General features: G+C 40.9%; 1 protein-coding gene across 21 annotated transcripts in view; it reads left to right on the top strand.

Annotated features, from left to right (window-relative positions):
* dtna (dystrobrevin, alpha) overlaps positions 1-25,923 on the top strand; it is a 437,527-nt gene that overhangs the window by 322,858 nt on the left and 88,746 nt on the right. For 11 of the 21 annotated variants that reach the window (XM_078540552.1, XM_078540554.1, XM_078540560.1 and 8 more), the window contains exons 10-12: positions 2,298-2,381; positions 13,723-13,794; positions 24,992-25,069. In XM_078540552.1, coding sequence (XP_078396678.1) covers positions 2,298-2,381; positions 13,723-13,794; positions 24,992-25,069 — 234 coding nt within the window. Of the gene's footprint in view, positions 1-2,297; positions 2,382-5,639; positions 6,037-13,722; positions 13,795-24,970; positions 25,070-25,923 lie in introns of those variants that run through there. The other 10 variants (XM_078540563.1, XM_078540570.1, XM_078540564.1 and 7 more) reach the window with 4 other exon arrangements.

The following is a 25,923-nucleotide window of genomic DNA, read 5'->3' as shown; positions in this document are numbered from 1 at the left end:
ATCCTATGCCTGGTTGGAGCAGGATTCTTCCATGCTCCTTGACAGTGACAGCAGGCTATCTGGCAAGCCTGCCAATGCATCAGACAGTTCTAAGTGCATGCCCATCATCCTTTTACTGTAGTCCAACCCATCAAGGTCTTAATCTGAGTCTGCTGAAGCAGAACACGTGCAATTTCACCCTTAGAAAAATATCCTTTCCCTCAGCCTAATGGCAGTCCACTTGTGCCTGGTGATTCACCTCATGCAAATCTGGCCTCTATACTGCATGCACAGAGGCAGTATCTGAGCCGGTGGCTTTTTTTTATTCATTCACGGGATGTGGGCTTTGCTGGCTGGGCCAGCATTTATTGCCCATCCCTAGTTGCTCTTGAGAAGGTGGGGGTGAGCTGCCTTCTTGAACTGCTGTAGTCCATGTGGTGCAGGTACACCCACAGTTAGGATGGGAGTTCCAGGATTTTGACCCAGTGACAGTGAAGGAACAGCGATATATTTCCAAGTTAGGATGTTGAGTGGCTTGGTCGGGAACTTCCAGGTGGTGGTGTTCCCATCTATCTGCTGCCCTTGTCCTTCTAGGTAGTAGTAGTCAGGTTTTGGAAGTTGCTGTCGAAGGAGCCTTGCTGAACTCTGCAGTGCATCTTGTAGATGGTACACACTGCTGCTACTGTGCATCGGTGGTGGAGGGAGTGAATGTTTGTGAATGCGGTGCTAATCAAGCAAGCTGCTTTGTCCTGGACAGTGTCAAGCTTCTTGAGTGTTGTGGGAGCTGCACTCTTCCAGGCAAATGGGGAGTATTCCATCATATCTCTGACTTGTGCCTTGTAGATGGTGGACAGGCTTTGGGGAGTCAGGAGGTGAGTTACTCGTTGCACAATTCCTAGCCTCTGAATGACAAATTGAGTGACAATCTTTCTTTCTCCTCAGTCTCTTCTGAGTTCTTAGATATGTCATCTGTTTTACGCATTGTCCAAATGATACTCATTTGACATTACCCCTGAATAACTTTAGAGGCATAAAAACTCAGGAGCACTCGCTGTACTATTAGTTCCTTTTTATTGCTATGCTGCACATGGAATTCCTGCACTTGGGAATGGACAAAGTGCATGCATCCTTAGGAATACAAAGGACTCCATTATGATGCCTCCTCCCAGGGGTCACATTACAGGATTGTATTCTGGAAACTGCTTTGCAATGATGTCAAGGTTGCTATATAAATGTGCTCTTAGTTATATTGTGCCTTTAATACAGGGTTAACAAACAACGTGAGCATTGTAATTTTTTGCCCACATTTTTAGTAACTTTCAAAAAAGCTGATGGCAAATTATGCCCTGACGGTATAGTAGTTGAGACTGCTGTAAATTGCTACCAGAGGAAGTTATAATGAGCAGCAATAAAATGAAGAAAACATAATCTGCAGAACATAAGAGATGTTCAAGGAATAAAATTATCAGTTCAGTTGGAATGCATTGGGAACCAACATTAGGATGGATGTCATGGCCTTAGAGAGGATTAATGAAGATGTTCAAAATCATGAAAGGTTTTGATAGAGTAAATAAGGAAAAGCTTTTTCAAGTGGCAGAAGGGTCCGTAACCAGACAACACAGATTTAAGGTGATTGGCAAAAGAACCAGAGGCTGGATGTTACGATTTGGAATACATTTCCAAAAATGGTGGTGGAAGCAGAATTAATAATAACTTTAAAAAGGAAATTGGATAAATACATGATGGGAAAAGATTTTGCAAAGCTTTGTGGAAAAAGGCAGGGCATTGGGACTGATTGAATAGCTCTTTCAAATAGATGGCACAGGCACGGTGGGCCAAATGGCCTCCTCCTGTGTTTTATAGTCCTATGATTTTATATGGCCTTTTAAAAGTACTAAAAATAATAGCATGTAAATGCTCAATGAAGCTCCTTTGTCCATCATTTTAATGGAGATGTCAAAGCACTTAAATAGCAGACAAATGACTCCCATTTGAAAGTTAATCCCTCATATTTGCACAGCATAATTTCAAGATCAGTGTACTTTTCTATTGGTCAGAAAATTATTCAGTCCTTCAGAACGAACATTAGGGTGAAGTCTATTGGAACATCTTAGCATTTTGCTGAGTTTTCAGACTGAGTAAGAAATTACCAAAGCTATTTTGTTACATTAAACTGTTTAGTTATGGGCAAATTTTTAATTTGCTTTGCAGAAGATTGTACTTTGTAACAGTATCATTAAGCATTGTAAGCATCGCAAATGTAGAATAAGATATAACTAAAACATTAATTATAAACTATGGTTCCTGTGCCTTCTTAGGCCTTCAAGACCTCCTCCTAACATGAATGACACAATGTTCTCCCATTCAGTAATAACCTCAGGAAGCCCCAGCCCGAACAAGAGGTAAGTCAGTCTGTTCTATGCATCTTTGAAAGGTAACAATAAAGTAAAAACAGTTGTACCTTTTATGTAAGGGACAGGGTATTAATTTCTCTTTGTAATAAGCATGGGTCATCAATTCTGTTTGAGGTAAGGATATTTCAGTTGATTAAAATCTAATTAAAATAATTGTGCAAATGGTGCATTAGCAATAAGTAGTATAAAAGGCTAATCAGCTTACTAGCTTGGATTGAGGATTTTTGATAAACTGTAATGAAAATGCTAGCAAAATTTGCACAACTAATATATTGTTGTAAAATAACTTATTAGCAAAAGAATTACATTTGCAGGTTCTAAATTCACACAAAAATTGTGTTTGAATGTGTTCATATAACCCTTATTTTGAATTTGACTTAATGCTTCAGCACTCCAAAGGGGCTTGGACGTGTGGTTTATTATCATAAATTAATTTAACATTACAAAACAATTTAACATTTTTAATTTTATAAGTAGACTTCACTGAAGAAATTTCTATAATTTTTTCATTGAAACTGAGTTTTACAGTGAACACCTTTCAATTGAACATGAGAATTTACAGACAGAATACGTTGCAACTTTTCGTTGCTAATCATCAAAGTTGTTAAATTCGCTTAACATTTTTGCAATAAAATTTCAAACCTCTATCTTGACCTTTGATGTGTCATACACATTTCCACTACTGAGAAAGTAAATAAGTTGACCTACTTCCAGTGCTGTCCTAGTGCTAAATGTATTCTGTCTGTTAATAGGTGCCTATTTTAAAAAAAAATTTCTCTCTTCCTGCTATCCTGTCTTGAAAATCATTTTAACGCATGGGCTGGATTTTACACCCCTGCTGGTGGGTTTGAAGGCTAGGGGTGGGGAGGAGGTCATGTAAAATCCAGCAGGTCATATTCTGCCGCCTACCCACCCGACCCTGACCTGCCTGAAATTTCACTTGTTTTGGGGAGGTATGGGAGGCCCATCCACCCTTGGGACTATTCAGGCCCTTAAGTGGCCAATAAATTGCCACTTGAGGGCCTCATCCCACCACCACTGGTATTTTACTCACAGCTGAGGGCTGGTGTTAGGCATGGTGGGGCGGGGGTGGGGGGTGTAACCAACTTTGCAGGTCCACTGGGCCCATTAGAGACACCACCCCTCCCGCAAGGTCATCCTTCCCTTAACCCTCCCCCAGCCTATTGAACTCAGCCCCCCAACCCCTCAATCCATCACTGAGATACCCAAACCTGGATTTACCTGAACTCCTTAGTGTGGTGGGACTGCCTATAATCCCAGCAGAGGCCACCGCCTCTGGCTGGTGCTGCTGGATCTACAGAGCTGCCAGCCAAACGATTGGCCAGCAGCTCTGTAAGGCGGGACTTCCTCCCAAAAGAGGGGAGGATGCCCTGCCTTCTAGCAATCAGGACTGCTCCCAGAGATAAATTGTGATGGGGCAGCCATTAGGATCATATGTGGGCTGCCCCCGACTTTTTAGCCTGGGGGGCGTGGACTGCAGCGCCGCATAAAATCCAGCCCCACGTGTAAGGTTAGGAATTCACAGTGGAAAATCATGGACATAAATACACGCAGCTTAAGATAGCTAGAAGTTTTGGAAACAGGAAAAGCCCATTAGTTCAATAGACCTTTGAGATGGTCTCAGCCTGCCCACACATCTGACTTTTTGCCATATTTCTTAATCCTTTCTCTTAACACAAGTCTACTTCTTTTCATTTATTCATTCACGGGATGTTGGCTTCACTGACAAGACCAGCGTTTTTTGCCTCTTGATAATTGCTTTGGAGAAGGTCGAGGAGAGCTGCTTTCTTGAACTGCTGCAGTCCATGGTGAAGATACTTTCACTGTGCTGTTACAGAGAGAGTTCCAAGATTTTGACCGTGCAATAATTAGGAACAATGATATATTTCCAAGTCAGGATAGTGCGTAACTTGGATGGAAACTTGGTGTTCCTGTGCACCTGCTGCCATTGCCCATCTAAGTGATAAAGGTTACAGGTTTGGGCTGTACTCTTGAAGAAACCTTGGAGAACTGCTGCAGGACACAGTGTGCCACTGGTGGAGGGATTGAATGTTTAAGGTGATGAATGGGATGTCAATCAAATAGGTTGCTTTGTCCTGGATGCCATGAGCTCCTTGAATGTCTTTGGATTTGCATTCATCCAAGCAAATGGAGTATATTCCATCACGCTCCTGACTTGTGCCTTGTAGACGGTGGAAAGAATTTGGGCAGTCAGGAGGTACATCACTCGCCAGAGAATACCGACCTCTGACAAGTTTTTGTAACCACAGTATTTATGTAGCTGCTCCAGTTAAGTTTCTGGTCAATGATGTCCCACAGGATGTTGATGATGGAAGAGATGACATTCAGTAATGACCTTGAATATCAAGGGGAGATGGTTAGACTCTCTTTTGTTAGAGGTAGCTATTGCCTGGCACTTCTGTGGTGTGAATGTTACTTGCCACTTATCAGCCCAAGCCTGGATATTGTCCAGGACTTCTTGTGTGAGGGTACAGACTGCTTCAGTATCTGAGGAATTGCAAATGGTCCTAAACACTGTGAAATCATCAGTGAACATTTTCACTTCTGATCTTATGATGGAGGGAAGGTCATTGATGACAGGGCTGAAGATGGATGGGCCTAGTATGCTGCCTTAAGGAGCTCCTGAAGCAACGTCCTGGGGTTGAGATGAGTGGCTTCCAACAACCACAACCATCTTCCTTTGTGATAGATATAGTTACAGTTATGAGGTTTATAAGATTTTTATATTTTGGGACTGTGCCTTTAATTTAAGATAAAATGAAGGGGTTTTTATGACCTATTCTGAAGTCTACCTGACAGCAAGCCTGTGTGATTTAATTATTAGAGATTAAAGGGGGCCCAGATTGTTTTACTGGGAAGAAGGTGCAAGGTGTTTACACCTGGAGATAATGGCAGCAGCCTGTATTCTAACAGTGTGTAGACTGTGAGTCTCTAAAGTCCCAGAAAAGTGTTGAGAATGTCAGGCTATAAACAGTTGTGCTTTAAACTGTACATTTACTTCCAATATAAAAGAGCATTTGGGTCTTGAGGATAGCTAATCAGCATTTCTATCTGGATATAAAGCCCATGTGATATACATTGCCTTGGAGATGGGCTTTGAGAGAGGAAGGGTCTAAGATATCCCTGAAAACATACAGATAAGGTTAGTCTACCGGGAAAAGGAGAGCGGCTACAGGCAGTAAGATGCTGTGTTTCACCACGCAGGAATGTGGATGGAAGCTCGCACTCAGATCGAAAAGACTGAAGTCATAAGAGTTAAAATGAGGCTGGAAGATTCGCTTAGCTTGCACTAGAGGAAGAATCTCCAGGGGGAAAAAACCTCAGTGTGAAAGAGGTTTTCTGAAATTAAAAGTTCCCAGGCTGAGAATGGAAAAGTACAGAAGTAAACCCTCAGGAGCTAAGGATTACTTTGGATTGGTTCCGCGAGAGGTGAATGTTTGCTTAAAGGATAAAGTAAAGTATATCCATAAAGTGTTTTTTCGGTTGTGCTAAAAGAAAACGGTTCTGTATTGTGGTTTAAAGTGTAAGTTACCTATAAAGATAGTGTTTAGTCAATAGTGCTTTTAGTCATTTGTTACAGTAAAAGTCTTAGAACATGAAATCTTGTTGTGTCATCCTTTCAGCTGTTAATTTATTTTTAAAAGTTATTGGTCTTGATGGAGATCATAACAACATGACTCCAACCAGTGGGAGATTTTCCCACTGCCCTCCACTGACTTCAATCATATTAGGGCTTCTTTGTGCCACAATTGGTCAAATTAGGCCTTGAGGTCAAGGGCAGTTACTCTCACCTTACCTCACCTCTGGAATTCAGCACTTTTGAACATGTTTGGACCATGGCTGTAATGTGGTCTGGTGTGAAGTGACCCCGACAGAACCCAGACTTGACATTGATGAGTAGGTTACTGGTGAGTGTCACTTGATAGCACTATCCGCGACTCTTTCCATCACTTTTCTGAAGATTGAGAGTATGCTATTGGGGCAGTATTGGCCAGATTGGATTTGTCTTGCTTTTTCTGGGCAGGATATACCTGAGCAATTTTCCTCTTTGTCAGGTAAATGCTATTGATGTAGCTGTACTGGAACAGCTTGGCCAGAGGTGCAGCCAGATCTGGAACACAATTCTTCAACACCTCAGCTGGGCATTTGTTGGGGTCCATGGCCTTTTTGCTGTATCCAATGTACTCAGCTGTTTCTTAATATCAAAGTGGAATGAATCAAATTGGCTTGGGAGAAGGCTGAGTTGGATAATCCACTCAGCACGTACAGCCACATATGGTTGCAAATTCTTCAGCCTTGTCTTTTGCACTCGTGCTGGGCTCCATCATAGTTGAGGGTGGGGATGTTCATGGAGACCCTTCCTTCTGTCAGTTGTTCAATATTTGCTCCAGTAATATTGTAGAAGTAATGCCACTGTGATTGATTTTAGAAGGATAACTTTATTCCTTTCATAAAGGAAACTAGGGGAATGTGAACCAGTTGTATTTTTAATAACAATTCAATGGCTTAATTACTGACTATTTTATTCCAGATTTAATTAACTGAATTGTAATTCCTCAACTGCTACAGTGGACCATTAGTCCAAACTCTGGATTACTGGCCATTAGCATAACTACTACCGTACCCGCCATTACATTTTGCACAAAAGACATTCAGTGTAACCTCCCTTTATTCTCCTGACTTGCTAATGTATAATGAGTATCTCCTGGTAATTTGAACCCTTTCCCATAGTGAACAATTTGCACAGGTTTTTTTTGCACATTGCATTATACTCCAGTATGCTTTGCCACTTTATGCACTACCGTTCATTTAATTAAATGTTAAGTAAGTAAAGTTTCAAAGCACTTGGCCTAACTTATCCAGTAACATTAGAGATTGAATTACTTAGAATGCTGTACTATCCAATACCTGATCCAGTTTACTTGTTGTAATGCTCCTTCTACAGCAGAACTGCAAATTTAAAATCACTGCCCTTATGTATAAATTCCTGTGTGGCCTCAATCCTCCCTAATCAAGTGCTACAACTTTCCCTGTTCTATGTTCCTCTGAATCCAGCCTTTTATGCACCTCCTCACCCTTTGCCATACCATTGCCATTTGTTCCTTTCAGCTGTCTAAGCACAATGCCCTGAAATTCCCTCCTTAAACTCCTCCACCTCTTCACCTCCCTATGCTCCTTTAACACCCGCCTTAAATCCCATCTCTTTAATCAAGATTTTGGTCACATCTTCTAATAATTTCTCCTTTAGCTCAGCATCCAGTTTTTTCTAATGATTCTTGTGCTTTTAAAAGCACTTTGGAAAGGCAAGCTATTGTTTTTCATTACTCATCCTCTCTGTAGATATTTATTGACCTATTTATCATGTTGATGGAAATGTTAATTAAGTAACTAGGAACACACTGGAGATTAAATTATCACTTTCTCCACATAATGGACTTAATTGGTTAATTCCCAATCTTAATTGCAGCTCACCTATGTCATTATGAAACAGATCATGGGTCATACATAAAATATGTAAATCAAAGATTAGCCAGAGCAATAGATACCTCTTTATTCAAACCTGCCCTATCAGGGATTTTTGCACAACAATAATAGAGTGAGGAAAAATAGTTTTAAAAATTATAGGAGGAAGCAATTTCATTATGTCCGACTATATTTTAATAATTCTTGGAAAATATTTCACAATAAGGGTTTGAAGGGAACTGGGCCAATAAAAGAAAAGAATATGTCAATAAAGTAGAGAGAAAGCCTATCAATGCATCTGCAATTAGTTCAAATTTGCTTATGGTGGTCTTGAATAGTTAATAGTTTAAACTAGTTCAACTGCAGTCAAAACACATTCTAATGTGCAGTTTTATAAGTGGAGCTTATGGCTGGATAAGTATTACTTAATGTAGTGTATTTGTACTGTTTCTCAGACTTGCTTACTTTAATGTATGTTTTACGTAATACATTAACTATATATTGTAAAACAAAGTATTAAACTAATGTTGTAAAGTTATGATAGTGCATGTTTAAAAATGAGTAATCAAGTGTTGAGAGATATACTATCAGGTTAGTGAGACAAAGAAAATCGCAATGTTCATTATTCTTCAAAGTAACATGCAAATAATCGAAAACAGAATTACCTGGAAAAACTCAGCAGGTCTGGCAGCATCGGCGGAGAAGAAAAGAGTTGACGTTTCGAGTCCTCATGACCCTTCAACAGAACTGAGTAATATTAGGAGAGGGGTGAAATATAAGCTGGTTTAAGGTGCGGGGGTGGGGGGAGAGAAGTTGGGGCTGGGGGGGGTGTGGTGGTTGTAGGGACAAGCAAGCAGTGATAGGAGCAGATAATCAAAAGATGTCACAGACAAAGGAACAAAGAGGTGTTGAAGGTGGTGATATTATCTAAACGAATTGTGCTAATTAAGAATAGATGGCAGGACACTCAAGGTACAGCTCTAGTGGGGGTGGGGTGGAAAGACTGACAGGGCATTAAAAGTATTAGCACATTCATTTAGATAATATCACCACCTTCAACACCTCTTTGTTCCTTTGTCTGTGACATCTTTTGATTATCTGCTCCTATCACTGCTTGCTTGTCCCTACAACCACCACCCCCCCCCACCCTCAACTTCTCTCCCCCCACCCCCACCCCCACCTTAAACCAGCTTATATTTCACCCCTCTCCTAATATTACTCAGTTCTGTTGAAGGGTCATGAGGACTCGAAACGTCAACTCTTTTCTTCTCCGCCGATGCTGCCAGACCTGCTGAGTTTTTCCAGGTAATTCTGTTTTTGTTTTGGATTTCCAGCATCCGCAATAGTTTTTTGTTTTTATGCAAATAATCGATTTGTTTTATTACCATTGTATATTTAAACCATCCATGCAAATGACTATTCTACTTTATCATTTTACACATTTCATACACAAAATACATCTGTGGCTATAGAACTTAATTTCTGTGAGACTGAAAGTGAGCAATATCTTTGAGTTGCCAAAATCCATAATTCAAAATATATTTAAATCTTCACAATTATGGGTCAGGCATGGAGAATCATGAGCACAGCATATTTGGAAGCTCTCATAATGGACACCAAGGCCTGGAATATTGCCCAGCAAGTGGGTACTCTGCCGGGTTTTGGGGGGAGGAGAATGGGTGGGGAATGTTGTTGTAAGGGCTAGAAACCCAGAAGAGCAGATTTTCTGAAGATCTTGCAGAATATAGCTGCAAGGCTTCTTTTAAATGGGGTTCCTGGACACAACCTGATTGACAGTCTGGAGGCCTTTTCAGGTGGTAAACCTGCTTCACCAGGCTGAAGCATATGAGAGAAGATAGGTGTATTGAGGGAGTGAGAGAGATCATGGTTGGGAGGTAAGGTTTGGATCACACTGGGGTGGGTAGAAGGATTGGAGGGGTACGAGGGTGCAGGGGGAAGCCAGTGGTGGTCAGGGGGAGCAGAGAGATTGCGATGGTCTGGCGGAGGGAGCTTTGATTATACTGGGTAGCTTGTTGGGCCAGGAATGAATGAGACTGCTGTTCCTGGCCTGCAAGCAGTGCTCTCAAGGCACTTACCTCCTCGCCTCCTTTAATCTGCTAGGTTTCCTGAGGCCCGAGAAACCTGGCCTCCTATGGTTAAAAATGGAACAACGGTTAAAAACAAAGGCAGGCAGCCTCATTATAATATTTATATTACCAACCTTCATCCTGTGGATAGATTGGTCACCTACCCCTTGCCCCGTTTCCGTTAAAACTGGAAGTGGGTGGTTTCAAGACAGGTTCAGTTCTTGTTCCAGATCTTCAGCATTTTGACCCCTGACACAACCCCAAGCCGCCCCTTGCTGGGTAATTGCAATTCAGCCCTAAATGTCACAGTGCTATTGTCTGTAAAGAAGCTTATACACACATAACATCATGATTTGTATGCTGTCAGAATAGAGAAAGAAATGGAGTTGATTTGAAGAAGGGGAGGTCCAAACTGCTGCATGTAGAGGAGCAGATGAGTTAATGGATCATTCTAATGTTTTCTATTTGCTGCACAAATTCTGATAAGCAATAATACCATATTGAATGTCTTTCATTATGATGAAAATGTAGATAATATTTGTTTATAATATATGAATATATTTATCTTTTCTTATGCAAAAGATTAGTCTATACTTTATTTACTATTACAGACAATAGTCATTGAGTTGCTGAGACTATGATAATGACTCATTGGGCAGATTGATTAACGAGATTCATATAAACTGTATGATGCCCCATGCACCTGTTCATGATTTATTTAACTATATTCAGAATTTTCAGGTTGCCCCCTGCTACCTAATTAACAGTTTCTTCTTAGGCCAATGAATGCTTGGAGAAAGAAAAAATAAAAGTCAAAAGAAACAAAGTTTTTAATATAATTAATATAATTTGCACACATCATGAGATGAATCGGCTATGCATGATTGCTTTTCTTGACAGCAATAATTAACTCCTTTCACTTACATGTTGCACTTTTCAAAAAATGAAAATTATGTGGGAGAGAGTCAAGTGTAATGGAATTCCTGATTGCAGGTCCCAGTTTCATTTTCTGCTAGATCTCCATTTGTCCAATGGGAGTCATAATTCTGCACTTGATTCGGATTTCCATTTTCGAGGTGGAAATTGAGAGTCTGGCCATATCCCAACGTCACAATCCCACCTCCCGCCCGGCAGTGCCTGCCCGTGCTATTTTCATTGTGGGGTGGCAGGGACAGACTGGAGTCAGGGCTGCCAGCTCAGGAAGCAAGCTCAAGATGGGAACAGAAGCGGGTAGAAGCCAAGATGGGCAGACTAGAAGGCCCACCTCAGTTCACTGGGACATTGGCCCAGTTTTGTACATGAGTGTTAGACACCCTAACCTTCACTCATTTGCTGTCGTGGGGAGTGAAAGCAGGGGGTGGTGGGGTACTGCTTGCTTGTTGCCAAGCATCCACATTGCCCTTGTCTGTACTAATTCAGTTAAAAGCCAAGTGGCATTTTATATTCAATGTCTAAACTATCTGAAAATGAATACATCTAATCTTGTGGAGTTTTAGTTCTTCGTCATGAGAGCATTTTATCTGCATTCTAGAAAGTAGTCCAATCTTCTCTTTTGAAGCAGACAGATTTCACCAAATCATTGTTTGTTAGTGTCTTTATAAAACATTTCTATGTCACACAGACTAGGTTTTTGTGACACATGTAAAATTCCCAACTTGATGGAATTAGTGTTTTGTACAAGTTATATTGAAAACCATGGCATAAATCTGCATACATGTCAGCTAGAAGGCAATTTTTGAATAAATTAACAAAAGGACTAATTTGGATTATGGAGAACTATATTTATACGACAGCACAGTTTCATCACAGTATTTCTCTAAATATTATTTTTGGCAAGTACTTGTTCTAAAACAATTATTTTAACCTCATAAAGATGGCTCCTGTGCTGTATAAAATGTAGATGATATTGCATGAAGTCAGAAATCCAAACGAGGGAGTCAGAAAACAGAACACCAAGAATTTCTGTTTTGTAATTCACTAACATCTTTCCAATATTTTACTATTACTTATTATTGTTGGCTATCTCTTCCAACTGCTAATATTATTAAAAATAGTAATTGTGAGTATAAAATAAGGACTTAATACTTAGTCATAGAGTCATTACAGCACTCAAGGAGGCCATTCGGCTCATCAATTATATGCTGGCTTTTTTGCTCTTATTTTTCTTTTTTATTCAATTAGATGTAGATCCTTGCAGAATTCAATATCCCAAATATACAATATGCTTTCTTCACCTTCCAGTAGTACAAACACTGGTTTGTGTTTAAAAAAAAAGAAATGTATTCTTTTGATCTACTTTGCTGATATTTTATATGGTCACACAATCACAGAATCACACAGTGCAGAAGAGGCCCTTCGGCCCATCGAGTCTGCACCAACACGAGAAACACCTGACCTACCTACCTAATCCCATTTACCAACACTTGGCCCATAGCCTTGAATGTTATGACGTGCCAAGTGCTCATCCAGGTACTTTTTAAAGGATGTGAGGCAATTCGCCTCCACCACCCTCCCATGCAGCGCATTCCAGACCATCACCACCCTCTGGGTAAAAAAGTTTTTCCTCACATCCCCCCTAAACCTACTACCCCTCACCTTGAACTTATGTCCCCTCGTGACTGACCCTTCAACTAAGGAGAACAGCTGCTCCCTATCCACCCTGTCCATGCCCCTCATAATCTTGTACAACTCGATTAGGCCGCCCCTCAGCCTTCTGTGCTCCAACGAAAACAACCCAAGGCTATCCAACCTCTCTTCATAACTTAAATGTTTCATCCCAGGCAACATCCTGGTGAATCTCCTCCGGTGCAATCACATCCTTCCTATAATGTGGCGATCAGAACTGCACACAGTACTCCAGCTGTGGCCTCACCAAGGTTCTATACAACTCCAACAGGACCTCCCTACTTTTGTAATCTATGCCTCGATTGATAAAGGCAAGTGTCCCATATGCCTTTTTCTGCACCCCACTAACATGCCCCTCCGCCTTCAGAGATCTATAGACACACACGCCAAGGTCCCTTTGTTCCTCAGAACTTCCTAGTGTCATGCCATTCATTGATATTTGACTTTTAAGGTTTGCACCCAGTCACAAAGTAGCATTCGATATTATTTAAGATCGAATTTTTGTTCTTACTTTTACAATTACTTTAAGAATGAAAATGGATAACTTTGGATGGTTTTTTAGCATTTTATTTGCTGTAACAAAGATTTCCAAGTTTTAGCCCTATTTAGATGCCATACTGATGTGAATTCAGAAATTTACTAGGTTGACTACAGATCTTAGCTTAAATGCATTTTTCACATTGGGCAAAGTCTTAGAAACCTGGGCATATATTAGTGTCTGAAGCATAAAAACAATATGCTAACTTAAACTGTGTAAATTCCGTCACTAAAATATGTTGGGTATTTAATTTAAGCCTCATCGCTTAAGTATTAATAAATGGAAATATCAAGCCATATGTCTGACAATATAATTTATGCAGATGTTTCATACCGATCTTGTATTTCGTTAAGCTTTTCTGATATCTTAACATTACATAAGCAAATAGACGATTTCACTCTGGACCCTTAGAGCTTGCAAAGTTTTACAACAATCATGGAAATGTTAAGTATTGCTTTAATGAATGTATTTTTTTGAAAAAAAATTCTGACATACCACATACTCCAGTCTGTGAAATAAACTGTTTTCTGTTTTCTAAATCAGTTATCCTTTACCCTTGGTTTAAATTATTCAGGTTGCTAGATGGGATGAATGATGAACATATTATCATTCAGCAGTATGTAAATGAGCTTACGAACAACTCACGGTCAGTAATGGAGACTAAACTTTGATCTTATTGAATAGAATCTGATACTGAGCCAAATGCTTTATAGAATGTATTTAGTAATTTAGATTGCATTAGTACTGGGTCTGTGACAAGTTTAACAATTAATATGTGAGTATCCTTTTTGTTGACATGAGTTAACGTAGGTTTATATTATATAAAAAATGTGGAAAAGGAAAACCTTGTCAAAAACTCATACATGGGTTTGTAGCACTGTTAAAGAATAAACGTTACTAATTCATTCCGGTACTTGTTTTACTGTTCCAAAGAATGTCCGCTGCCCCTATTGTGCAGGATGTAAATAATAAAGCCAAATGTTCACCTTAGCTTTGTTGCTTATCTTAGTGACAAGTCTGTTGACTGATGAGTTAAAGTTTTGATGCTTAAGAGATTAAATATCAGTTTACAAAGCTTTTGCATGATTTTGTTACTTCAAAAAGGAAACTTTCAGTATTAATTGATAGTAGGTGTGTTAATGTTTAAACCCATAGACTCTGCTGCTTGCTTATTAGTTATTTAGTTAACACGTTTATAAACGAATAAGAAGATGATACTCTCACTGTAGGATCTGTGAATACTCTATTGTTAATGTTGGCAGGTAAGGGGAATGTTGAAAGCAAGGGAAATGACAAAAAGTTCTATATATTTATCTGGTCCCATGCTTTGTGAATTAGTCTGTCTGTATTTGTAAATAGATTATAAAGATTGATTATATGACTGCAGCAAGATTGAATCCCTACCAAGGATTATCTTATTTGTCTGAACAATTGGTGAAGAATTTTTCCTGAGGCTTGTTAGAGATATCTAAAGTAATGGAACCCATTGTTTACCTTCTGATCTCAAGCTGTGTCTGGAATTTTTGAATATACATAAATGTGTAGCTTTGATTTTTTTAAAATGGCAATTACTTGCCTGGTATATAAAAATGAATGTTGATTATTTACAGCTGATACACATACAGTGGCAATTAACAATAATTCATACCAGGAAAATAAATAGAATACAAATGACACCTTTAAGAGATTAAGAAACTAAAATTCCTAGGTGTGGAGGATGACTTTAGACTCAACCATATGAGAGGAACCAAGATCTGGGACAGAATCCAAACTGAACAGGCTTCCGCTCTATTTCCACTCTATCCTAAATTTCAGTTCGATGGGTGGGCAAGGGATGGTTTCACCCACTCTACTTTATCAAGGCTGAGACCTTGGGAGTCTAGACATATTTTCAAGCTACTCACCGAATTCTGCCCATTGTGCCATCCAATCGGCCCACAGGAAGTGTATCTCTTTTAATTGATCATTTAGGAAAATTACAAAATATGATGGTCCTTTGCTGGATCTCAGTGTCCACGGGAGGGGTGAAAGATGCGACACTGACTACTGCCTTTCCTAGTGGTGGGGCTCTGTTGCACCTCTGATAAAATTTCACTTTGTATATCCAACTAAGGTTGTGCAGGTAAGCAAGTTATATCCTTCAGGAGAAAATCTGAAGTGTCCAGAGTATTGAGCATTTGCAGATTTCAGTTCTTTGTCCCAATCTCCTTTTTGAACTGTTATTCTAAAACTTTTTTGTTTAAATAAAAAGGAGATAATTATGCTATGCTAATGTGAACTTAATAATTTATACTATTGTAGCTATTTACAAAATGAATAAGAAGCCGCCAGGGGATAAAGTTATTACATGTGTGCTTTTTGGCACAGTTTAACATATTCGTGCCAATTTTCTCTCTGCTATTTTACTGTGTCTGCAGACACATATTGTAAATGGGTTGAAGGGCGTCAACCTAGCACAGATAGGATCACATTCATCAGTGCACCAAAAACAGTAAAATTAAACCTTCTAGATAAAGTAGTGGTTTACAGCTTGTGATGGTCAGTCAGCAAACACCGCAACCTCAGTTACTATGATTATTTTTTGTTGATGAAGGCCATTAATAGTTTAACAGTAATGGTTAAAGTCAAAAAAACACATAGGGCAGGATGTTTTGGATGGCGGTGTTTCCTGCCCCGTCACTCGAAGAGTCGCTCCAAGAAGTGTTAATTGGCCGACTTCCGGCCCTCACTTAGGCGTAAAATTGTGGACAGGTCAGGAGCAGGCGGGAGGGAGGTGGGAGGCCACCCAGAGAATTTTACAGCCCCCCCCCCCCCCACCACCAACAAAGTACTGTAAGATTCTATCCGTGCACATACAGCAATGAAAGACAGACAAATGGGGCAATAGTTTGGATTGAACAGGGGATTGTTAGATTTTTTAAAAATTAGTTTATTACACATTTTTTATTAATAAAACATCCAACCCTTTTTATGGGGTGAGGAATTTGGTGCCTATTTTTGATATGCTTGGCTTTTCTCATTTAGGTATTGACCCAAATTTCATGGTAGGAATAACTGTGAGGCCTATCAGGGTTCACTGTTATAATGGAGTAAATCAAACAGCAATTTCTGGCATCCACACGTGCTGTTAAACATGGAAATCAGGAAATTGCTGCCCGATTTTCCTTGCTTCTCCACAAACTTTGCTACACTGATACCTTACTTTGAGACTGCAGTCGAACACATGTAAGTTGCAGTGCTTGCACACTAGATACCCACTAGACTTATCAACAAAAGTTAAGGTTTATTCATTCAAGTGTAAATGAATTTTTAATGTTGTGATAAGTCTTAATTACTGCCAAACAATCCCTCTGGCACTGAAAATTTACTTTTAGAAGCATGGAATCTCATTTCTTCAGATTTTTATTGGTGCTTTAAAAATTAAATTATTTTTTTACATTTTCCTTCTGTCTCTTATCTCTCTCTTAATCTCATCTTTTTTTACTCCATTTTCTGCACATAATTTTATGTTGATGGATTAAATATTCTAATTTACACTTGCCGCTTTAGACTCTGTGGTAGAGATAATTGGCTCCATAGCGCCACTGGTAGTGGAAGCCCGAAACTCCAAAAGTGTTGGCTGGAACATGTCCAACCACACCCAGATTGTAAAAGTGCCAGTGCAGGCGTGGCATGCGCATGTCAAAAGCATGCAGAGTGAGCAGATTGTAATGTCAAACATCATTTAACATTGATTTGGCACAGGATCTGCCATTTTGGACCTGACAGACTCTCTTAATCATGCCCTCTCTTAATTACTCCCATCTGTACATGCATACAGCTGCATGTGGGACCGCCCCCCCACCACCCCTCCTCCCCTCAACTGCAATTATTTAAAGGGCAAACTATCTAACTTCCAGGTGAGGTGCTTTTAACTTACTTTTGTTGGTGCACATTGAATGGAGGTACTTGCTGTACACAAGAGAGTGATGCTGGACGTTGACAAGGATGTCAGAGGAGTTAGAAGCCTGCCAGGAGAAAGCCTGCTTTCATTAATCAGGGCAATAGTTTCCATTTCTCTTGGGCTGCAGCATCACTTGGAGGTGAATAGGTACCTGAAATAATCTAAAAGACTAATGGAATGCTGGCTTTTTATATGGAGGAATAGGCTAGAAGTCATGCTTCAGCTATACAAAGCCCTGGTTAGACCACACCTCAGCTACTGCTCGCAGTTCTGAGCACCACACCCTAGGAAGGATATTTTAGCCTTGGACAAAGTGCAGCACAGATTTATAGAATGATACCCGGAATCCAAGTGTTAAACTAGGAGGAGAGATTAAATAAACTAGGATTATTTACCATAGAATTTAGAAGGTTACTGGTTGGGTAGATTGGGAGAAACTCGGTGACTGGGAAGGCCTGGACTATACCTGGCTCACCACATGCAGACAGCACACTTATAATGAGAACAATGCTGTCATCAAGAACATGGTTACAGTAAACCACTGACATCCTGAAACAACAATTCAGATGCCTGGACTGTGTGGGTGAATCTTCCAGTACTTGGTCTGCTATCTGCCACAGCGTCACTTACATGAGTGTGTAGCCCTTGCCACCAGGCTGTCAGAGGGCACCCTTACATGGAGGAGACATCTGGGATTCCTTCACTCTGGATGGGCTGTCAGTGAGTGGATACTCAGACTTTGGTTCATCTGAGATCTCATCCCCACATCATCGTTCCTCCATAATTCCCCACCTTTCAATACACCTGCTAGATACCATTGTAGTGCTCTCTTGGCCAAAATCCTTAATTAAAAGCTACCACTGAAAAACCATTCCATAACAACTTTATTCATCAACACTTTGAATAGTACATAGAAAACTGAATTAATCCCCGTTGTGCATTCTCTTAATGCCAGCCTTGATGGTGCCTTTGCCATGCCTACACTGCTCCTACACAGAGCTACTCCAGTGGCTGCTGCATGATTGGGGAAGGTCTGCTGTCTTTCAGTGGAGATGACAGCAGATACCTTGCAGGATGACCTTGATGGACGGCAGAAGTTTGGGCTGAGAGGCACCATCATGAGCATTAGCAGAGTGTCAGTGGTGGGAACACAAATGCTGCTCTCATGAGAGAGGACAGCAGATTAGTTCACCACTGAGCCACTGCGACTCTGCCGGGGCAGCATCTCAGAAATACTAGTAATCTGCTGGAGCACAGATTGCTGGACTGCTGAGAGAACCAGAAAATCCCTTTGAGCACTGATATCCACATGATGGCCACACTAAATTGGGCTTGTATGGCCTCAGCCAGAATTTCCACTGCAGGATTCAGATGCTGGGTGACTTCTGCTTGACGCTGCACATCTGAGATGTGTCTATAAGTACTGCCTTCACAGAATTACCGAATCATAATGGCACAGAGAAGGCCATTCGGCCCATTATGTCTGCACTGACTCTTCAAATGAGCATTATGACCTAGTGCCATTGCCCTGCATCTTCCCTGTACCCTTGCACATTGTTTCTATTCAAATAATCATCTACTGCCTTCTTGAATGCTTCGATTGAGCCTGCCTCCATCACACTTCCAAGCAGTGCATTACAGACCCAAACAGTTCATTGTGTGAAAAAGTTTTTTCTCACCTCACACTTGCTTCTGTTGCAAATCACTTTAAATCTATCCCCTCTGGTTCTTGATCCTTTTATGAGTGGGAACAGCCCCTATCTACTATGTCAAGCCCCCTCGTGATACTGAACACCTCTATCAAATCTCCTCTCAGCCTTCTTCTCTCCAAGGAGAACAGTCCCAATCTTTCCAATCTATCTTCATAGCTGAAGTTTCTCATCCCTGGAACCATTCTTGTAAACCCCTTTTGCACCCTCTCCAGTGTGTTCACTTCCTTTCTATAATATGGTGCCCAGAACTGTACACAATATTACAGCTGAGGTCTAATGAGTGTCTTATATAAATTCAGCAAAACCTCCTTGCTCTTGTATTCTATGCCCCTATTAATAAAGCCCAGGATACTATATGTTTTATTAACTGCTATCTTCACCTGTCCTGCTACCTTCAATGATCTATACACATATACACCCAAGTCTTTCTGCTCCTGCACCCCCTTCAAAATTTCACCACTTATTTTATATTGTCTGTCCATGTTCTTCCTACTAAAATGCATCATCTCACAATTCTCCGCATTGAACTTCATCTGCCCACTCCACCAACTTGTCAATGTCCTCATGAAGTTCCACACCATCCTCCTCACAGTTCACGACACTCCCAAGCTTCATATCATCCGCAAACTTTGAAATTGTTCCCTGCACACCGAGATCTATTAATATATATCAGGAAAAGCAAGGGTCCCAATACGGACCTCTGGGGAACTCCACTACAAACTTCCTTCCAGAAAAATATCTATTGACCATTACTCTCTGCTTCCTATTTTTCAGCCAGTTTTGTATCCATGTTGCTAGTGTCCTTTTTATCCCATGAGCAATAACTTTTCTCACAAGTCAGTTGTATGGTACTGTGTCAAATGCCTTTTTAAAGTCCATGTACACCATATCAACAGCATTACCCTCATCAACCTTTTCTGTTACCTCTTCAAAAAAACTCCAGCAAGTTAGCTAAACACAATTTCCCCTCTAGAAATCCATGCTGGCTCTTCTTTATCAACCCATATTTTTCCATGTGACTACTAATTCTATACCGAATAATTGTTTCTAGAATCTTGCCCACCACTGAAGTTAAACTGACTGGTCTGAAATTGCTGGGCTTATCCTTACAACCTTTTTTGAACCAGGGCATAATGTTTGCAATTCTCCAGTCCTCTGGCACCACCCCTGAGTCTAGAGAAGACTGAAAGATTATGGCCAGTACCCCCGCAATTTCCACTCTCACTTCCTTCCATATCCTTGAATGCATCTCATCCAGTCTCAGTGCCTTGTCAACTTTAAGTAATATGGTCTTTTCCTTTTGGGAAAGATAAATGTAATAACCTTGCCCTATTTATTCTGTCAGTTGTAAGACTTTGCCATTTTTCTTTGAAAACCAAACACCTCTCCACATATTTTAAGATGCAAATTTCACACCCTATCTACTGACTTTACCCTAGCTCACTCATTAGCATTTCAAATGTCCTTTTTACACCTAACTCATGGAGTCTTGGAGTTGATCACTGTTATGATATGGCAGGTGCTATTTGCCAGGCTAACCAAATCTACAAGGGAAACATGGACACGTTATCACAATGGTTTTGCAATTTGTATTTATTACCAGAAGGTTTGTGCATTGAATTCAGAAGTAATGAGTCCACTAACACCTTAAGAGATTTTAAAAATTAAATTAAACATTTATTAGCAAAAGAAAAGAACTAAAACACATACACAAGATTACAGTTACACCGTTACTTAACATAACAATTCCCAAAATTCCTAATAAACCTGACTCTCAACTACACACTCCCTTTAAGCTAACAGTCCAAAATAGATTTTAAATGTAGAAAGGCAACTCAGCAAGGTTACCACAGCACCCACTCGAAAGTGGAAGTCCAAAGGCTTTTTAACACAACTTTGGTTACTGGAACAGCAGACTACTGTAAAGTGGCTAGAGGCTGCATCCTCAAGTCTGTTTCACATGGTGTATCTTTTAGATCTTACACGGCCATTCCTGATACAATCTTCCATCCTTCTTTAAATATATTTCTTCCTCTTTAATCTGTAAATCCCATTGTTTCCATGGGCAGGATTTTTCCTATGGCAGGCGGGCTGGGCTGGGCAGGGGCATGCGCGGAGCCAATCGCTGACCGCAATCGGCTTCGTGCCTCCTTTTGGGAAAAATAAACGTAATAACCTTGCTCTATTTATTCTGTCAGTTGTAAAACTTTGTATGTTTTTTTGAAAACCAAACACCTCTCCACATAACTTAAAATGCAAATTTCACACCCTATCTACTGACTTTACCCTAGCTCACTCATTAGCATTTCAAATACCCTTTTTACACCTAACTAATTTGATAATTTCAACCTTGCCGTCTAACCACCTCTAATTCATTTAAATCAGCTACACAAACAGAACCATCCACACACACATAAACATAAGCCTACTTTACAATACCCCACTATAATGTTATGAAAAATATGGTAGTTTCGTGATGCCACCACTTCCATATTGGAAAGGATGGACTCCCAAGCTCTTGCACAAACCCTATGCCAAGTTGGAGCTGGAATGAATGTCCATCAGAGTTCTCCTGTATGTTGCCCATCAAAGTCCTTATCTGAGCCCCCTGCAGCAGAACTGGCACATGCCAGTTTCCTTTCCCCTGGCCTTGCTACAGCTCTTTTATGCCCAGTGACTCCCGCACCTCTCTACTGCCCCCTAAAGTGCACACAATTCTCATATCTGAGCTGATGCTCCTGAGGGTTACCATTGACCAGAAACTGAAGTGGATCAGCCATATAAATACAGTGGCTACAAGAGCAGAGCAGAGGTCAGAGGCTAGGAATCCTGCGGCAAGTAACTCACCCCCTGACTCCCGAAAGCCTGTCCACAGGGCACAAGTCAGGAGTGTGATGGAATACTCTCCCCTTGCCTGGATGAGTGCAGCTCCAACAACACTCGAAGCTTGACACCATCCAGGACAAAGCAGCCCACTTGATTGGCACCCCTTCCACAAACATTCAATCTCTCCACCACGGACAAACAGTGGCAGTATTGTGTACCACCTACAAGATGCACTGCAGAAATTCACCAAGACTTCTTAGGCAGCACCTTCCAAACCCACGACCACTACCATCTAGAAGGACAAAGGCAGCAGAAACATGGGAACGCAACCAGCTGGAAGTTCCCCTCCAAGCCATTCACATCCTTACTTGGAAGTATATCGCTGTTCCTTCACTGACGCTGGGTCAAAATCCTGGAACTCCCTCCCTAACAGCACTGTGAGTGTACCTACACCACAGAGACTGCAGCAGTTCAAGAAGGCAGCTCACCACCACTTTCTTAAGGGCAATTAGGGATGGGCAATAAATGCTGCCTAGTCAGTGACACCCACATCCCGTAAATTAATTTTTTTTAAAAATTGTCAGATCAAGCTACAGTGCCTCTTCAACACCTCTGGTGTTGCTGTTGCTGTTTAAGATGAGGCTGCACTGGTTGACCAGGCCATAAGTTTTGGGTATCTGAAAGCAAAAAATGCAGAAGGGAGGGTTGTGGTGAGGAAAGGCAGGTGAAGTGGACAGCAAGAAGCCCATGGTCACACCATCTGCAGCTTACATTTTATGCTAGATAGCAGAATGAGGTTGAAGTGGGATTTGAGAAGGGATATAAGGGAGGATTATACTGTCATCGTGAATCTTCGCAACAATGTCAGGAGCAGCAACCTCAGTCACAGTTGACTCCATGATGTTCCAAAGGGCTTAGAACATGTCAGTGTGCTTGTTCCCTGTTGGTTCTCTGGTGCTATTGTGGTTACATGCAAACTTGTCCTTCAAGACAGAGGGCAGAATGTTAGTGATTGTATTGCACTTCGTTTGGGTAATGTGCCTACCGTTGACAAATAGCTGGAGGTATGTGAAAACTGCTGAGAGGTAGTTGTAAGGCTGGCAGCATTGATAAATGTGTGAGGGTGAGGTGGACTTTCTGAATGTTATGCTTTAGTCCTGATTACTGACGGATGAATGATAAAGGTGTGGTGCGTTGAGCAGTGAGAGAGGTCGGTGATGCAGTGGGTGGGAGATGTCATTTAAAGATGCATTTACTGATCTTGACTATCCTTGTGAGATCATTGAACTTTTTGTGGCAGTGCAAACCAGGTTCTTGCTGCTAGACTCCAAGAGTTCATCTCCCTTGCCACCTGCTTTCAATTCCTTTGGTAGCCCTCTCTGCTTTGCTACTGCATTGCTAGTCCTCCTTCACCAAAACTTTCCTAACACTGTTCCAGCAGCTGTTGTAGCCTGAGTGCACCTCATGTTTAAGAGGGGCAGGCTGCTTTTAAGAAGGGCAAGCTAGCTGTGCATCAGGCTAGCCATGCACAGGCCTGGGTTCCCTGCAGAGCGTGCAACCAGTCAGTAGTGCATTTTGTGCTGGGCTGCACAGTACAATCATGTTGATGACCAAGCAGCACCAAGTTTGTGTGCTGCCTGCCTCAGCAAGACCAGTCATGATCTGCCCAATATTAGACCTAATTGGATTACTTCCTAAATGTTTTTGAGCAAGGATTCTTTAGTCTGAATGGTTTAAAAGGCACACTGTTGCTTGCCTTACTCACACAGGTTCTAGATCCTCTGTAGAGAGTGCTGTGCTGAAATGGATCTCTACCAAAATTTGCAATGCAAAAGCCCGCAAAAGTTTACAAGAATGGTCCCAGGGATGAAAAACTTCAGCTTTGAGGATAGATTGGAAAGGTTGGGACTGTTCTTCTTGGAGAGAAGAAGGCTGAGAGGAGATTTGATAAAGATGTTCAAAATCGTAAGGGAGGCTGGACAGAGTAGATAGGGAGAAGCTGTTCCCGCTCGTAAAAGGATCAAGAACGAGAGGGCGCAGATTTAAAGTGAATTGCAAAAAAAAGCAAGTATGAGGTGAGAAAAAACTTTTTCACACAACGAATGGTCCGGGTCTGGAATGCACTGCCTGGAAGTGTGGTGGGGCAGGCTCAATCGAGGCATTCAAGAGGACATTGGATGATTATTTGAATAGAAACAACATGCAGGAGTACGGGAAAAAGGCAGGGCAATGGTACTAGGTCACAATGCTCATTTGGAGAGCCGGTGCAGACATAATGGGCCGAATGGCCTCCTTCTGTGCTGTTCAGATTCCGTGATTCCTGAAAAGTCTCTGACACTGTAAGCGTAATGAACAGCAGCTTACCACCACCTTCTTGAGGGCAATTAGGGATGGGCAATAAATGCTAAATCTAGTGACACCCACATCCCATGAACAAATAAATAAAAACTGTGATGCCATTTGTTTGCCACTGGCCACAATGCTTGGACCATTATAAAATGCCATTTAATTTAAAAGTGTAGTGAGGAATGCTTGCACTGATATTGTATTCAGATGTTTTTAATTGGCACTAATATAAAGATATTCAACAATGAATGCCTGCTGTTCACTCACTATAGAAACTTAGCTGGGGAGAAGAAATGGGATACCTTGCGCCATACAGCGAAATCAGTATGCATAACAATAACCAGGGGATATGTTTTAATTCTTATTTGCCAGTATGAAGTTGGTATTCATATTTCAAACTAATACAAACTCTATTTCACTGTTTGATGAAAATGATACAGAACAAAGCTGGGAATGGTATCAAACATGAAATATAATTCAAGAATTTCCACTGAGCTGTTCCTGCTCCACCACTATTACTTTGCCACAAGTGCAGCGGAAAAGCTGTTTGGCATGTAAATGGAGTGTGCAGTAAGGTTACAGTGGTGGGAGAGCAATAACTCAGAGGAAGTGCCCAGCCTAAACTAATGCTTGATCAGAAAATTTAAAAACTCTTAAGTCCAGGGGACAGAAGGGTACTTTTCCTTTCAGTAGAAGTTCTCTCTGCAGCGCCTTAGCCTCAGTTTTTAAGAATGCACGTGGAATTCCTTGTGAGAAAGTCTCACATGTAACTGGCCCTAGCTATTATCAGTCATGTTCTTTAAGATTCAATCTAAGCAAAGTTACTATCTTAATCAGTCTTATTTTGATTTTTCTTACATAAGGTTTTTTTATTTTTCTACCATTTTATTCATATATAAGTTATTTCTTTTTTTGGCATGTTATTACACTGCAAATGCTGTTCACAGTCTTGCTTTAACATGTTTCCCCAGTATTGTTGCTTATTTTTTGTTTAGCTTTCTTATCTCATTAAATAGCTTTCCTGATGAGATCAATGAAGTAGAGCAGCACAAACAACTGGCTAGGGCTGCACCAGCTTTGCTGAAGGGCAAAGGGTGAGTATTAAGGAGAATGTGCAGTAACTGGCATGGGCTACTAACACTACAAAAATAATTAATTTGTTTCATACCGTGTTAACAAAAACATCAATTCTTACAGATATCTCGGGCTTCTAGCAGCAGTACACAGATGTACATTGATTCCACAGGGCCAGACAGCACCATGAGCCATTATCTACCCGGGTTTTCTCAATGATATCACTGATGAACGCTGTATAGGCATTGGTCCATGGTGCTCGCCTGGCCCAAAGAATTGATGTAAGACTGCATAGAATCGCTAGTGCCATGCCAAAAAACTTCTCTCCCAAGTATCTCAGAATTTCAAGCAACAGAGGTATACTGCTTCACATCAATTCTGCTATTATAAATGTAGTATTAGAGGTAACACATGTACTTTGAGTTTCATAGATTAGACAACCCTATTCATAAACAGGGCATTGAGGCTGGGATTTTATGGGGCCCCAGGAAGTGTGCCGGGAGGTGGGTGGGTGGGGGCGCATAAAATCAGGTAGGATGGCAGGGGACTGTGCCTATCACTTTCCAGCTACCGCTGGCATTTTACCACCAGCAGTGGTCCTACCCTTAGGCCAATTGAGGCGTTTAAGTGGCCAATTAAGGGTAAGGGCCATTTCCCATCACTGCTGGTAAAATGAAACAAAAACAAAAATAGCTGGAAAAACTCAGCAGGTCTGACAGCATCTGCGGAGAGGAACACAGTTAACGTTTCGAGTCCATATGACTCTTCATCAGAACTAAGGAAAAATAGAAATGAGGTGAAATATAAGCTGGTTGGGGGGGGTGGGACAGGTAGAGCTGGATAGAGGACCAGTGATAGGTGGAGGCAAAGAAGA

The sequence above is a fragment of the Cetorhinus maximus genome, chromosome 4, assembly GCF_964194155.1.
Source record: "Cetorhinus maximus chromosome 4, sCetMax3.hap1.1, whole genome shotgun sequence".
Taxonomy (NCBI): Eukaryota; Metazoa; Chordata; class Chondrichthyes; order Lamniformes; family Cetorhinidae; genus Cetorhinus; species Cetorhinus maximus.
This window is presented reverse-complemented; position numbering and strand designations above follow the sequence as displayed.